General features: G+C 43.4%; 1 protein-coding gene across 2 annotated transcripts in view; it reads left to right on the plus strand.

Annotated features, from left to right (window-relative positions):
• Positions 1–16,629, plus strand: part of b3gat1a (beta-1,3-glucuronyltransferase 1 (glucuronosyltransferase P) a) — a 77,001-nt gene extending 60,372 nt beyond the window's left edge. Inside the window, exons 5-9 of one of the 2 annotated variants that reach the window (XM_035622107.2) lie at positions 1,745–1,816; positions 1,934–2,445; positions 6,856–7,152; positions 11,532–11,641; positions 11,843–16,629. In XM_035622107.2, the coding sequence (XP_035478000.1) occupies positions 1,745–1,816; positions 1,934–2,445; positions 6,856–7,152; positions 11,532–11,618 (968 nt within the window). In that variant the 3' untranslated portion in view covers positions 11,619–11,641; positions 11,843–16,629. The remainder of the gene's footprint in view (positions 1–1,744; positions 1,817–1,933; positions 2,446–6,855; positions 7,153–11,531; positions 11,642–11,842) is intronic. The other variant, XM_035622108.2, reaches the window with a different exon arrangement.
• The last annotated feature ends 470 nt before the right edge of the window (positions 16,630–17,099 follow it).

The raw sequence follows: 17,099 nt of genomic DNA on the forward strand, positions 1-17,099 counted from the left end.
AGCTTGAACAGGATTCGTTTGAATTTCGAATTGCAGAGAAGTGCCACAGAAATCTCCTCCTCCAGGAGAGGAATGTGAAAACACCTCTATAGTGACAACATGTGCTCAGATACAAGTCCCTACAGTCAGTGTCAGACATGGTGGAGGACAGAAACAGAAGAAAAACCCTTTTTTGAGTGGAGGGGATTTCAAATATGAAATCAGAATTTATTAACCGACCTACTGAAATAATACGCGTGTCTGCCTCATTAGCTCCGTGCTATATCTTGCGTCCGCACCAGTCTGCAGTCATTAAAACACACTCACGAGCCTTCCAATCATCCCCCCCCAAGGACCGAAAACCAACAGAGCGAAATGTCAAGTATGCTGCCGAGTAAACAAACCCCAAATTAGAGCGACAGCAAATCAATAGAGCTCTATAATGTCATGAATGCACATGTAGGGGTTAACCAACCAAACAGGTTTACACAAATGACCCGAGGCGGTCTGGACCGGCGATCATCTCACAAATTGAAAAGAATAAAATTGGTTTAAAAAAAAATAAAATTGTTTTTTGCAGGGGGTTGTCCAAACACGTAAAAACAATATCTGATCAGCCAGCGATCACTTACTTAGTTCTCCTCTCCCCATATTGAAATTCCATGGGAAAGATGCACAATGAAATGATTTCCTTTTATTTTGAGATACAGTAAAGACACAATGAAACATTTGTGTCAGTGCTGTCCGACCCAGCTCTGCCTTCTGGCCTCCTTTGTGTGCCAGTTGTTTTTTTGTTGTTTTGTTGTTGTTGTTTTTTGGAAATGCTCACTGGCAGCCTCCGGTGAACATCTGGCCTTCAGCGCATTGTGCTAATCTACATGCTGCAGGGAAAGAAAAAAAAAACCCTCTTCGTGTCGGTGGTGCAAACGGAGCTCAGGCAGCACAACGATGAAAGATTGTCATTACTTTGCGGCGCGATGAAAAGAAATCAACAATGCAAATGTTTCTTCAATCATTTTCTATTCATCCTGACCGAACTGTCGGAGGGCAAAATATGACAGCTCTTATTACTGGAGTCGACTCGAGTGGTGACGCTGTTGAAAATGAGCCTCACCCTCTCACACAGGGTAGACGAGTAGACGAGGTGACGCAAAGGACGCAGCATGAATGACGTGAAGACGAACAATTCGCTGCACCCGCTCGGGCTGAACGATTTGAACACGAGCGAAATATATTCGCGTGACGCCACGTCGCACACCATTCTCCCGAGAGTCACTGACGTCCGGGTCCGTGAAAAGAACAGGCGAATGTCGCCCACTGAGCTGCAGCTGCAGCACTGTGTTCTGACCTAACACCTGCTATATGTCCTGAGACACACACTGACTCCGTGCATGCATACGTGGAAAAACCACAACATTGTGTCTTTTGCTTCTTGATGACGAAAAAAGCTTCCGATTTGCAAGAACCCCGCTCACAGCAGTTCTAGCAGTTCCGTGAATGCACGGCTCAGGAAAAGTAACGTAGCGCTGTAGAAGTGGAGCAGGGTATGAGCAGGGATGAGGGAGTCTGTGGTGGAGTCTCGGCGTATAAAGAGGGCATGTCTACCGGATCCACATGCCCATATTTTTTCTTTCTCTATAAAAGAAAAGCCCAAAGGCAACGCCGGGGGAATAGCGAGGCTCATCTCCGCCCCTCCTTCATCTTGCTCTCTCTCTGTCCATCAGCTGTGTTGCCCTCTCACGGTGCTTGCTTTCACTTTTTGCAGCCTGTCACCACCTAGTAAAAGAGATCTTAATCATTCCAGAGAGGTTTGCAGTCCGCCAACACCGGCTCTCAGGTACACTTCACCCCCCCCCCCCCCCGAGTTTGGCTTTAAGTCACCTGAGGCAAACATACAAAGGGCGGCCCAGATTTGGACTAATGCCTCACGTGCTCTTATCTCCCAAATCTGCAGATGACGGAGTCGAGGGCAAGAGGGAGGCCGGTGGCCAGGCGCAGGACTCCAAAGAATACTGTGCCTCAGATAAGGACATAGTGGAGGTGGTGAGGACGGAGTATGTGTACACGCGGCCTCCGCCCTGGTCCGACGTGCTGCCCACCATCCACATCATCACCCCCACGTACAGTCGGCCGGTGCAGAAGGCGGAGCTGACGCGGCTGGCGAACACCTTCCTGCACGTGCCCAACCTGCACTGGATCCTGGTGGAGGACTCCCAGAGGAGGACGCCCCTCGTCACGCGGCTCCTCCGGGAAACGGGACTCAACTACACCCACCTCAACGTGGAGACGCCCAGGAACTATAAGCTGCGGGGCGACACGCGGGACCCCAGGATCCCGCGCGGGACCATGCAGAGGAATCTGGCGCTGCGGTGGCTGAGGGAGACCTTCAACGCCAACAGCAGCCAAGCCGGGATCGTCTACTTCGCCGACGACGACAACACGTACAGCCTGGAGCTGTTTGAGGAGGTGAGTGCCGAAATACAACAACACTCTGTTTGAATAAAATATTTCACAGTGACAATTAGGGCTGCACGGTGGTGTGGTGGTTAGCGCTGTCACCTCATAGCAAGAAGGTCCTGGGTTCGAACCAACCAGGGCCTTTCTGTGTGGAGTTTGCATGTTCTCCCCGTGTATGTGTGGGTTCTCTCCTGGTTCTCGTTCTTCCTCCCACAGTCCAGAGACATGCAGAATGGGGTTAGGTTCATTGGAGACTCTGAATTGACCGTAGGTGTGAATGTGAGAGTGAATGGTCGTCCGTCTCTGTATGTGGCCCTGTGATAGGCTGGCGACCTGTCCAGGGTGAACCCCGCCTCTCGCCCAATGTCAGCTGGGATTTGCTCAAGCCCCCCCACGACCCTTAAGTGGATTAAGCGGTAGACGATGGATGGATGGATGGATTTATCTTTTACCATTGTGATCTCACTCACTGAAACCTACATTTCCTTGTTTATGGCCAACTCTGCGCTACGATTAAAAAATCCTCCGGCTCCGTCCGTCTTTTAAATTGTTCAGTTTCAGGAGAGAGAGAAAAAAAATGTGTAGAGCAAACTGTGAGTAATTAAAAGTGCCTGGGAGATTGAGCCAATTCCCATTTGAGACACCGAGACCAGCTGGTTCAGCGCGTTTGGAAAAAAAAGCTTGAAAAAAGCTCTGCAGCCATTCGTCTTTCAAAGGATTGATTGGCACTGATCAATACATTGGCGAGGACACTTACAGTATACAGCAGGCTGTAGGGAGGGATTGAGGGGGATGAAATACTATATTGTGTCCATGAATTTTTTACTGCATGGCATAAATATTGATATATTGTACTGCACACCTTTCTTTTTGAGTTGTGTTGTAAAAAAAACCCTGAAATATATATTTTGTGAGTGTGTGTGTGTGTGTGTGTGTGTATGTAAGGGCTGCAACTAATGATTATTTTCATTCTTGATTAATCGATTAGTTGTTTGGTCCACTAAAATGTCATAAAATGGTGAAAAATGTTTCCCCGAACTGATGTTTTGTTTTGTCAGAAAAACCAAAGATTTGCAAAAAAACCCAGAAAATATTCACATTTAAGAATCTGAAATGTGGGAATTTTTAATTATTTATTCATAAAAGCAACTTGGACCGATTAATAGATTAGCAAAATAGTTGGCAATTACAAATCGATTAACTGTTGCAGATCTAGTGTGTGTGTGTATGTATGTATATATATATATTTATGTATATTTATATACATATATACACATGAAGTGGAACATATACTATAGAGCACTTCTCTGCCATATACCGGAGGTGTCGGCGGCATATCATGTAACGGGTTGAAAGATAAATTCCCTGATACTACGAAGCATTTTTTTCATTTCGCTCCTAACAAGCACAAGTCAGTGATTCGGCGCTGGAGAGAAGTTTGTTCATGTAATCAGCACATCTCAGGGCCATCCGTCTCGACATCACTTGAATTACCTGAGCGGACACGGTCTGGTTCCTGCGAGCATCAGCCTCCAGTCTTGTTAGCGGTGCGAGACAGGGGTCCGGCGGTTAAATGGAGCGCCGGGGTATTGACGGGGGCCTGTCATTACCTTTTCTCCGGCAATCGGCCAAAGTGCTCCGTCTCCCCTCAGAGGCCCTCCATCACCTCCAACAGGCCTGTTTATGGGTCAGAGTAACGCCGCCGAGGGGGAGCGACGGAGAGGTGGAGAGAGAAAGAATGAGAGAAAAGGAGAAGGTGACGGGCAGATGGACGGAGAGCAGACAGCTGCCTGCCACGACAGTATAGTTTGCTGACGCCGCGGCAAAAATCCAGTAGTTTGCTGACACCATATAGTGAATATTCAGCTTGAAAACAAACAGATATACAGTGAGTGACTCCTTCAGCGTGATGAAAGAGTGATCTGCACATCAGCTTGTGGTAAAAATAGGTTTATCATTTTTTTTGCCGGTTCATCTATAATTGACTCTGAGATTCAGCTTTTTTTTTTTTTAAATCTACAGTAGTTAGATCTGCGTACATGATGTGCTGTAGATATGAAAAAACAAGAAATGGAAAGGAAGTTAAACATAATTTGGGAGTATTGCCTTCACAGAAGGTGAACTGATATTAACAACAAATTTAATTGAAAAAATATAATGTCAAACTCAAAATCGTTGGTTTGGTGGCCACCAGGAAGAGGAAGGAAGACGGATTTGTGTGCTCGGACTGATATTCCCTCCAGAGGCAGCAGGCAGGAAGCTCATTTTCACATTTTCAGTATAGACGGGGAAGTGACAGGCCTCTTGACATCGCATGTGGAGAGCCTGGTTTACGCTTCCTTTTGACCTCAAGTCAAACCTGTGTCTGTGGAGGGAAGCAGGCGAGGGACATTTGAGCCAATTTGTGGCAAGATTCAGACAAAATGCCTGGCAACAGCTGAGACGACTTAAAGCTGCAGGGTGTAATATTTATAAGAACTTATTCACAGAAATCGAATATATTGTCCATAACTATGTGTTCATATATGTATAATCACCTGCAACAAAGAACCAATATTGTTTTGTTAACTTTGAATGAGTCAAATATAATTACATGAGTCCACCTCCCTGTAAGTCGCCATGTTTATTACGTCCTGTTGAATACGTCTTATTCGCATTGAATTTTCAGCGCTGCCGGAAACCGGGGGGGTACGGTCGAATTGTCAAATTTGCTTAGGTTCGATTCAATCCGAAGAAGAGTATAAATGTGACCCAGGAAGTTAGCATCCAAATTAATTAGCTAAGAGGCTACTTCATCCAATTCAGTTGTATGACTTCGCTGATAGTCGAATTGTGTAATTGTATTATTAAGTATGAACTTGTTCAGCCAGTTTATGAACATACTATGAATTTCAATAATGTTAGTTCATTAAAAAAATTATAAATCAAAGTTAATTAAGGTGGGAATATTTACATTCATTCATTTATTTATATATATATATATATCAGATATATTGCTAATAATATAACTGACATAAACAATCTGCTTTAACAACCAATCTTAAAGGAATAAAGATCAATTTTATCTGTTTCATATGCAAACTTTATTCACCAATATTGCTCCAGGCGCAAAATTCCACAAAATTGGCGAATAACCGAGAAAAGTGTCCCACGGCTGCGTAAGCGTCTCTATCAATCCGTAAAAAAACCACTACGGAGGCTTCACTCGCACATTTTCAGGAAAGGAGTTCTAGGAGTTGTTGCAAAATACAATGTTTGGAAAATGTCTGCAGCTAATTTTTCACTCCACCAAAACTCCGGACTTCAGTTCATGTCTGAAAGCAGCTAGAGAGAGAAGAAGACTGATGAGAGATAGTCAGCCCAAAAGCGTAGCAGCACAATCTCTTGGCCACATGCATATAAGCACTTGATCTCTCTTGCATTAACGCCCAGTGCTCATTAAGACCTACCATCCTGCCAAATCTCATCTGGATGCCTGCATTGGCACATTGGTTTACCCCCCACCAGCGCTCAAATCTATGGATTCTCATAAGCTCCCTGCAGGCCTCACGCTGTTCAAACTCTGCTACTCTCTGATCCCCAGAACTGACCACACAGCAGCTTATCAGATCACACACACAGCAGCTCATATTGCAAAGGGTTATTTGCATTTGATTTTCCCACAAAACAAGTGCGATAAAACAAATACGCATGCAAAATAAGCATGTATATAGATGTAGAGTTCTGCCCTATAGACGCGCTGCTGGACAGCTTTATTCTAAAATGACCTTCCACCAGTGAGGCACCCGGGCATCATTATTTCTGTTGCAACTGAATTCGATTAAATCACCGCCGTTTCTAAACCTCCCTCTTCCCTCATTACGAAACGTACCTTTCATGACTGCAGCGGCTCTTGCAAATGGCTCTCATGGAAGGAGAAGCGCACAAAAGAGGAAAGGGGCGGTGGGATCGTTTGATGCTGGTAGATTAAAGGCCAGAAAAAAAGAAAAGAAAAGGGAAACAGTAAAAAGAGGATGCGGCAGTACTCTACATTGAAGAATCCCCCCCCCCCCCTCAGCCAACCGGCAACCACAGCCTCTTGTTCCTAATGGCTCCTTCAAACCCTCTTGGCACTGTCCCGTGTTTACTCCCTTAAAAGATGGTTGTGTGTAATTATCCCATTGTAGGGCCGCTGTCTAATGGTGTGTGCGTGTATGTGTGTGTGAGATCTGCCTTCATCTAACAGTGTGTCATTTGCATGTGTCACAATGGCTTGGTCAATATTCGCCATCTTTCAGGATGAATAGTAGCAGCAGCTAAACCCTCTTTCCATGCTCTGCTGTAAGGCTGGCGGCTGATGCTCAACTACTGTGTCTCACTGTCATGTCGACTCTTTCAGATGACTAATCCGCCCTCTCTTCTCGACCCTCCTCTCGCCAGATGCGATCGACCAGGAAAGTTTCCGTGTGGCCCGTGGCCTTCGTGGGCGGCTTGCGGTACGAGTCCCCCAAGGTCAACGCAGCGGGAAAGGTCTACGGCTGGAAGACGGTGTTCGACCCCCACCGGCCCTTTGCCATCGACATGGCCGGCTTCGCCATCAACCTGAGACTCATCCTCTTCAAGCCGCAGGCGTATTTCAAGCTCCGCGGGGTGAAGGGAGGCTACCAGGAGAGCAGCTTGCTCCGGGAACTTGTCACGCTCAACGACCTGGAGCCCAAAGCAGCCAATTGCACTAAGGTAAGGTGGAGCAGTTAGTGGTTGCTAAACTGTGGGTGGATGGTAAAAATTGGTTCTGAAGGAATCAAACCTAATATTCAGTTAAAAGTAACCAACCTAGGGGTGGGGGAGTGGCTGTGAGGCCATTAATGGTCAAGGAAAGACGCTAAAAACTTCTTAAACACATTTCATTTGTTGGACTTTTCTCTAATCTTGAATGTTTCTGTGATATGATGGAAATTATAAACATTTTGGGCCTCACACAGTAGTTTGTCCACGAAAGCATCTGAGGGGTTCTGAGGAGAAAAGCGTTTCTTTGATTGAAACTGCTAACAAGCCATAGACATCAGCTTTTAAAACACTGGGACGATCTCTAACAGTACACTGTACAATACGGATTTGAATGTAAAATCTTTATTCTTTGAAATAATGAGTAACTACAGCTGTGAAATATATATTGTGTAGAGAAGATATAGCAATATTTTTTACTTAACCCTAACCTGAAATGTAGTTGAGTCGAGTATAATGTAGCAAATTAAAGTAGACGTGTCTGGAAATTGCACTTGGCTGTAGCATACTAACAACATAACCCTGTTCACCAGGGGACATGCCCTTGAGAACCTCGTGCAAAATATGTTATAGTCATAAGTGCAGAACCATCTTGATGGAATTGCAGTACATTTCCACCATTAATTTAGAAGTGGTAAGAAAGAAGAAAAAAAACACAACCTATTTTTCAGTGTCAAAACCAGGACCCCCTACTGAATTCTAACCCTTAGCAACAGAGATAATTATCATAATTTCACAAGCTTCGTAATGGAAAATTCTGCAAGCACACTGCAAGAAACGGTACAACAACAACAACATGAAACTGTGACTTCCCGTAAACTAATGAAAGAAAGTAGGAAAAAACTACTCCCAGCGATTATACCCCTGAAGAATATCTAAAGAATAATTTGATGTTTGGAAAACAAAAAATAGGCTTATTTGATTATTTACTGAGAGAAGTCTGGAGATTCAGTCCTGGGAGCAGTGGTTTACATGTGCAGAAAACAAAAGTCCATCAATCACTCGATCAAAATTCCAACTGCATAGTCCAACTCACTGAATTGAATCATGGCTGAAAGGTGCTATGTTCCTCAGGACGCCCAGGTTCCCAAACCGAAAGCGCTATCTCTGTAAAACACTCGCCAAAGATTACTTGATGAATATCGGAGATGAACGCTGGGTTTTAATGACTTCAAAGTCTATTAAACTGATCTACAGTCCAGTATTTCTCTTGAACTTGCCGGGGCCCGATTCACTGACTAGGGCAACTCCACTGGTTGCAAAGAGAATTCAGTTTATATAGAAGTCTATGAGCAAATTCCTCCTAGACTCACATGATTTATAATGTCAGTAAAAATTATTCTGAGGAGTTTATGGTTCAATCTCTACTTTGAAGTCTTCTTCAATAGAGCATGATGTCCATTATGTAACCTATGACCCATTTAGTCAAATAGGCGATAAAGCACCGTATGTATTGAGTCGTGGATACCGCGTGATTGACAGCTACTACCGCCCAATGGGTGCAGTTTGCAGCCGTAGGTGGGCGTGCAGTGGACAAACTCTCAGCCAGGCTCCACCCACCTTCTCCTCCAAATATGGTTACTTGTGGCTTAAAAAAAAAACAAGATGGCGCTGATCAAAATGCTTCAAAATGACAGTTCGCAAACCAATGGGTGACAAGAGGGTGGGTTACTACTTGCCAGTATACTGTATCAGTAAAACATTATTAGAAGGTCAATTCATACTGAAACCATCTTCATAATGGTTCACAATGGAGCTTCATACTCATAATCATAGCAATTAGGTGAACTACACCCATATGTGGCGTACCATTGCCACATGCTTGTCCTTGATGGCATTGCTGATTAAACAAACAAAAACCTATGCATAGGCTATTGGACTGATAAGGAACGCTGCTACATCTATTATTATTAGCAGTAGTAGTATAATTAGAATTATTAAAAACATTTGGACATGTTGTTACAACTAAATATCTGCCCTTGAAAATACATGATGATTTCTGATTGGTCAGAATGTAGGAATGCAAATTGCTCAACAAGTCCTCCAACTCATACGACGAACAATGTCATATGTGGTAAAAAAAAACAAAAAACAACCATATGGATGGTTTCCTAAAATAGCGCCAGAAGGTTCGCAACAAATACTTTTTCCGCGTCCAAGCATCGTGGCCCTCATGGTTGATGAGCTTGTAAAGGTAGGGGTGATGGTTAGGGTGACATGGCAGAGAATCAGCACGATTACTTGCGAATGTATTTTAAATACGCAAACTTGATGGACTTATCAGCTGACCGTGTACATAACTTCCGCGAGAGTAGTCTTTTTTTAGTCTTTAAAGCGACCCCATACGTCATAAAAAGGCTGTTGCTGAAAAGTACTCTTGCACACTCGGACTTGTGCGAGAGGCTCGAGGCGGTCGGAAGCCACACCACCGTCCTCCTCCATGCTCACTCCACCGTTTCCTGCTTACGGACCCTTCGTCTGGGTCATTTCCCTAAGCCTCTCTCTGGGCAGGAGAGGAGTCAGCCAGGGGGCTTTAGCTAGTCAGTATCCACACTGCAATCACCCCGAGCCGCACACAGACAGAAAGACCGGGAGGAAGGGGGAGAGAGAGAGAGAGAGAGAGAGAGAGAGAGAGACATTTTCAGCCAGCTTTTTTTTCTCCTGCCCTGCCCTAGCCATTCACATGGGTAAATGAAAAGAGGGGATTCAGGGAATGGCTGAGAGAGCAGAATTGGAAGAGGGTTTTTTTTTTGCATTGGGGGTGAGAGGGTAGGGGGTTGGGGACGCCACACTGATTACAAATGAGTGCCGTGATGGAGAGAAGGGGAAGAAAGGAAAAGGGGTAGAAGAAGAAAAAATGTAAAGTCGTGCATGGGCATCTCTCCTACTTATAATCTACCACTTCTGACGCCCGGCATGTTAACCTCCCTCCACCTGAGGAAAGTGGGAGTGGGCTCCTGGCACATCTCAAACGCGGCCCATGCATAATTCATGGGCGCCGCCACGGCGAGATGAAAGGAAGGAGGGCTACTGAGGAGAGAGGGGAAAATGAGCTTGACACTTAGTTCCCCCCTCTCCCCTGTTCTCCTTGGTATCCTTTTCCTGGATGTTTGTCTGGTCTCCGGGGCCGAATCAAAGCGTATATAGCACAATGGCGTACACCCAGAAGAACTCTGCAAAGAACTACAGCGCTACTGCAAAGGCAAAAGCTCAAATATACACGTCGGTGTAACAATTTCAGTTGGCCGTCATTTGAAAGGAGCCCTTATCCTATAGTCAGGAGAGGACTTCACTTCCCTCACTCCCTTCGAATGCAGGATTCATGCTAAGCTAGCTGTCAGCTGTTTCACTGATTTAGACTGGTTCGCGGAATTAGCCCCAAAAGTGGGAGGAACTTAGGATACATTGTTTCCAACGTTTTTGCATTAGTAAAATATAATTTTAGGCCCTATACCTTTATAATTTAAAAATGTGACCAATAATTTGTCAAATATACTTAGATTTGAGACATATTTAGATTGATTCGTCCTCTCTCTGGTCCCTTCCTCCCATTCAAGACAACAGAAGGCAACTCCAGTACAGTCTACAGTAGGATTGACAGCTAGTAACGTCCAATGGGTGCAAGTTGCAGGTGCAGGTGGGCATGCCAGTGTCCTAGAGCGCTCACTCAGGCCCGCCCCCTTGCTACTGGTCCAAATATGGTCACTTCTGGTTAAACAAACAAACAAACAAACCAAAACAAGTTGGCGCTGGCCAAAATAGCGAGGCTTCAAAATGGCAGTTTAAAAACCAGTGGGTGATGTCGAGGTGGGTTGCCACCTGATCCTTGCTGAAATTGGTCGGGCCAATCACAACCATTAATCTAAAATGGGCGGGTTTCATACAGTGACCCAATGGGAGCAAGGCCTTCGAAGAGGTCTTCTGAATCCACTATTTAGACTATTTTAAACGAACTGGACAGAATATTTTCTGAATATTGAAGTTTGTTTACATTTTTCCAACACGTTTCTTTACTCTGATTGGTTGTCAGAGGAACCAACGCGTCACACGCGTCTTCAAAGTATCAGATCATTGGCAACGCATCGAGATATGTATCGCATCGCCTTCAGAGACGGGAGACGCACGTCACTACTCTACAAAGAGATGGGGCCCTGTGGCGGTGTGATCTGTATACGTTGGATCTATGTCCATAATTGAATGTTTTGAAGAACATGAGGCAGAGTGGGAGCTCAAAGGGAGAGGAGGCTGAATGAGTGCATTAAGGGGAACAGCATGTACTAACGTTACCGTTGTTTGTGCTTCCAACGCTGCTTTTTTTTTTCTCCCACCAGATACTTGTTTGGCACACGAGAACGGAGAAGCCCGTCCTCGTGAACGAGGGGAAAAAAGGATTCACAGACCCCAATGTGGAGATCTGACGCATTTCCATCGGTAGACCACGGTAAACAATCACGCTTTGTCAAGTTTGCTATACCTTCTATATACGAGTTGAACTCGTATATACATGCTTTCTAATCTTTCGCAACATCTTTGCATTTTGTTATAAGGTGTTGACACATCAGATGTTGTCAGTCATTAAATGTCACCAATAAAATGAACAGGTTCGCTCTTTCTTAGCATTTCTTAATCCTCTCTGTTGCAGGTGGTTGGCCTTGGACTTTTGCAGAGAAAGAAAACGGCCACGTCTCTTGATAAGTGCGAACAGTGCTCATGTCTTAATCAGGAGGAAAAAAGGAAGTGGGGGCTTTTGAAAGGGGGATTTTTAAATCCTCATGACTGAATCTGACTTTTTTTTTAAAGAAATATGTACTAAATCAGTACAAATGTATCGTATCAAAGCACAGATTAGTGAGAGGTTGGCGGTTATTTGTCGGGACTGAAGTGCAGAGGACATAAAAGGACGCCTCGCGTTTGTCTGTGCGGACAGTCGTGACCTGCACCTCAGGCCTATGAGAAGAGACAGCACAACGTGGAAGGAAAAACAACCAGCGGATTGGACCAAAACAAGCAGGTTAAAGAAAAGCCTTCACCTCAAAAACAAACTGAAACACATATTGTCTGGATCTGCAAATGGTTCAACGGAGAAATTCCTTTTGGATCTAAGGACGTGGCCGACATCATCAGTCTGGATAAAAAAACACAAATCCAAGGACGAATATGCCTCGTGTGGATTTTTCCTTTTCAGCAAACACAAACGCAGAACGGGAAGGAATGTTCTTTTGATAATGAAATGTTTGCTTTAACTTCATTTTAATTGGGCTGGGTGTTTTGCTCGCCAGTTCTATACTACTGACATTTACTCATGGGTTAATCATTGTTGATTTTATAGTGTCATTACAACTCACGCATTCAAGCCCCCCACACACTTGAAGAGAGACTGAGACGTACATGTACAACATCAAAATCCCAACACTCTTCTTACACCACCACCCCACCCAAAAAAAAAAACTAATTGCACAAACTATCTTCCTTGTTATTACAGTTTATTAGGGCCATTGTGATTTCAAAATAAATATTATGGAGCTAGGGAGAATTATTGCATCCATCATTAAAGTTGGAAATGTACGAGAAAAAAATATTCTCAGAAATTTAATGGTACAGTGTGTAATATTTAGAAGAACTTATTCACAGATATTTGATATACTATCTGAATGAGTTAAATATAGTTACATGAGGTGGAACCGACCTCCGTGTGACGGTCCATGTTTCTATGTGGTGTTGAATACGGTTGTTGCACAAAACGGTCCAGAATACGTTGCAATTTGATACGTTGAATTTCCAGCGGAAACCGGAAATGGTATGGGCGGTATGCCACCATTAAGTGTCCCCTGTCGGGTTCTCAGTTGGTTGCGGTTTGCAACTTTACCACCAGGTGCCGCCAGAAAATTACAAAAATTACACACTGGGGCTATAAGTCACAAATCTAAAAATCTGTTATGGAAACACCTGCACTTACAGATTTAGTAATAAGGATATACTCTTGATTTTAGCCCATGATCTGTTTTTTGAATTGCCCATAGATGTAATCACTGTTATCCTCGCACCTGTCAAACTCAAATCCCTAAAAATTAATTTTTTTACTTACATCTTCCAAATTTTTTTTAATATTTGAAAGTTGTGGTTTCTTCTGGGAAAATCCCACCTCCATTCCCCCAGCAACACCATGCATTTTTCTTCAACTACCAATGGCACTAGCACGCTGTCGTAGCTTTTTTGGAAACGTGTAAATAGTAATTCAAAAAGACAACAATCAGCGGATTAATGACAAATTTTGGCCCAAACCATTCCACTGTATTTATATGTTTAAGTCTCTTCTCTTTCCCCCTCACGGTGATGCACGACGAGGCACATGCAGGCTCACTCTCGGTTCAACGCATGGGAAGAGTAATAGCACATTGCCATTTTTTTCATTTGGTAATAAGAGGCTCCGAGATTGCGACACATTCATAAAGCGAGACGGCGACACGAAAAGGCACGGCCCTCGTGTTAGCTTTTGTATTCCGTGTCATATTTGACAGCGGGGGGCTTAAGCGAGTTAGTATTTCCCCTTGTGTATGCAGGCTCATGTGTGTTACATGGTTGACGAGGTTTCGGCTGCGTTGCGAGCGATGATTAAGTGCGGGATGGCGCAGCATCAAAGCCCAACGATTAATTAATTTCACGCCGTCTGTCAGTCCCCTCTCCTCTCTGAAAATAGACACTCAGGATACATCTAATACATTTCACCTTCCAACAGCTGGTGTGAGTTATTAATTAAAGATTGAAATAATTTATGCATGGCCCCAAAATATTTCGTTTTTGTTGTTTTTAAGTTATGCAATTACACAATAAATGCTTCTCTGGAGGGACAAGCAGGCCATAGAAAAGCACAACTAAAGTAAAAATCGTGATTTAGTTGCATCTGCTTCGCCATCTTCAGTATTGCGGACTGATGCCGGGATCCCCTGGTTTCTCTTTGTGTTAGCATCCATCTGTTTTACATTAACTGGAATCAATGGGACGCACCCTGCAGCTCTGACGATAAGACATCGGCGGCCGTGACGCCCTGCGCTTTGAACACTGTAACAAAGTTATTCTACACCTCATATAATAGAATCTCTCCTCTTTACTTGATAAACCATCCGTCTGGTGCAATACACAGCGGCGGCTCTTATCTAACGTTGCCCGGCAGAAGAAGCTGGAGATAATTCAAACACTGAGCCTCTGTACTTGTGCCAGATTATCTCTGTGTAGCCCCCCCCCCCCCCCCCCCCCCCCCGCCCCCCAATGCCTTCAACACACTCCGCTGCGAGTATGAAAACTTACAAGGACGTTAACAGCCTCTTGGGCTCATCAGCCGGAGAAACCGTGTTATTTCATATTTCACTTGGAATATGATAACAAACACATTCAGACAATGGCTGCGTTGCATCTCTCATCAAGCTGGCGGTTTCTCAATGACTGCATGATATTACACTGCTCAGCGTTCTGGGCTCTGGATTCGTTCTATTCTTCAACTTGCCTCCCATTATTTATTGAAGATCAAATTTAATATATTTATGTATTTATTTCAAGGGTGGATGTGCAATTTAATCAGGGCAGTGTTTTCCCATAAATCAGTATTTTCCAGCTACTCACTGAAACGGCATGTGCACATTGGTTACACTGTACAAACGGATTATCACGTAGATCAGTAACACACACGCACACACACGCACACACACACACACACAAGTCATCTGAGCACTGCTGTTTATCCGAGTTTTGCTCGAGTGGAGGTTATCAGCGTTTATTCTAAATAAATGATGAATCCACGTACATATTTTTTTTCACACTGAAACAAATTAAGAGTCGTATTTTCCAAAATGGCAAATTGCCAGTGTGTAAACAACTTGTTTTTGATTTGGTGCGGAGCGTTGCCGTCGCGTATCATATTTCTTTCACGTCGGACCAAAAGTCCTGCTCTCGTCTAATCTGAGAGTGTTGTGACGCGGGCTTAACAACTGACATGCGGCTGACAGATCAACATGTGGTCGCATTGTTTCGATCCGATATTGGGACGTTAACCTTCTGTGGCATGTTCCACAGCAGCAGAACAATTCAGTGCTTAACCTCGAACGTGCTGCTGTCACAATGTGCTTTGAAGTATCTCCAGCGGACGACGATATGAAGCAATATCTAACACTCGCAAAGAATTAGTCGACTAGAACCAGCCTACCTGTACATCAACGTCAAGCAGTACATTAGAATTCCAGCATTTAATGTCAGTTAATGAGCATTAACCCTCTGAGGGCTTTTCTAAGGCACAATACACTTTACACACAGCGAGTCCTCTCTTTCCCCCTCATCCCCCACTTGTCTTCATCTAGCCTCATGTGATTCACATTTTATGCATGTGACTGTTACGGTCGTTTCTTCGCCACAGCAGTTCTGTCTCAGAGAAAGATGTTAGTTGAAATCAAGAGAAATAAACAGCTGAGAAAAAAACAAAGCTCACATGGTCACGAGTTTTCTTTCCAGTGGATTCTTTTTTACACATTGTGTTGTTGTATGACGTTTGTCTGTAACTGCTGAGAACTGACATTTTAGCTGTGGAGCCCACGTTTCTTGCACAAATGCACGTTGTACATGGTTTTTGCTACCATACAGTATAAAATGTGAACAATATTTCATTCTACAAATTTAATAAAAAAAATAACGCTCATTAATTACAAATAAGAGATGCATTTGTAAAAATTCCTCCTTGCATTGACCAGTTGTTTAACTTTAACTGGATGGGTTGCCTTAATGCATAACAACAAATGTGAATATGTTGAGTGATTTATAAATTATTATAGTTACATCCAGCTAGTAACAAAATAGTTACTGATTGTATGAGATTGCGTCATAACTACATAAGGAATAGTTTTAGACGTAGTGATGAGTTTTAAAAAAAAAAGAAGCTAGCCAGCTATTAAGCTAGCTAGTAAAATGTTTTTACTTGTTAGCTTAAGGAGCCATACGATATATTAAACCTGTGCTAACCCTGCTAAATGTTCGGCATAATTAGTATTCATTCCGGTTAAAACGAGAGAGGGGGAAATTATTATGCAATATCGTGTGGTCTGTTGTGTAATATTTTGTAAAATGTAATTTAAAATCTTTCCAGTTTACAGTGTACCGAACTTTCATCAAGTATTTTGCTGGGTCATGTTGACCGCAAAGGGTCCTACATTAGCATGCTAATGTAACGTATTAGCAAGCTAAGGTTTACCTTAATAGATGGTAATCTTACTAATGTGTGGCTGTTCATTTAGCTAGGTGAAAAATGTAAGGCTAATTTCCATTTAAAAACTACAGTATGTGGTAGAAACCATCATTTGGTGAGTTGTGTAATGTTTTGTCTTTTTTTGGGTCAAATGTAATTTAAAATCTTCCCAGTTTACAGTGTATTAAACAGCATTTCATCAAGTATCACGTCAGACATGTCAGCTGCTTTAGTTTAAAAATGAAACATTAGCAAGCTAATGCTACTTATTTAACATTAGCTAGCTAAGGTTAACCTTAACCTAGCTAGTAAATTTAGTCATGTGTTGCTGTTCAGTTAGCTGCGTTAGCAAAATTTTGAAGCTAATTCATATTTAAGGACTACAGCATGTGGTGGGAAACATTGCTAGCTGCTTTGAACTGCGAGTAACCCAATCCAGGAATTCTGCACCATGGGAAACCTGACAACATATCAATTTGCAGATTACCCATAATTCCATTAGTCTAATCTGACTGGCTGTCAAATGTGACAGAATCAATCTTCACAGAAAATAATTGTCCGTATCCAGGCTGGCCAAAGGCAACAAATGCGTTTTCAAAAAAGGATCTTCAAATGCAGCCTTTGAGCTCGACTCCTCCGCATGAGCTCTCCATATCATAAGACGTTAAAAGGG

This window comes from Scophthalmus maximus, chromosome 11, assembly GCF_022379125.1.
Source record: "Scophthalmus maximus strain ysfricsl-2021 chromosome 11, ASM2237912v1, whole genome shotgun sequence".
In the NCBI taxonomy this organism is placed as follows: domain Eukaryota; kingdom Metazoa; phylum Chordata; class Actinopteri; order Pleuronectiformes; family Scophthalmidae; genus Scophthalmus; species Scophthalmus maximus.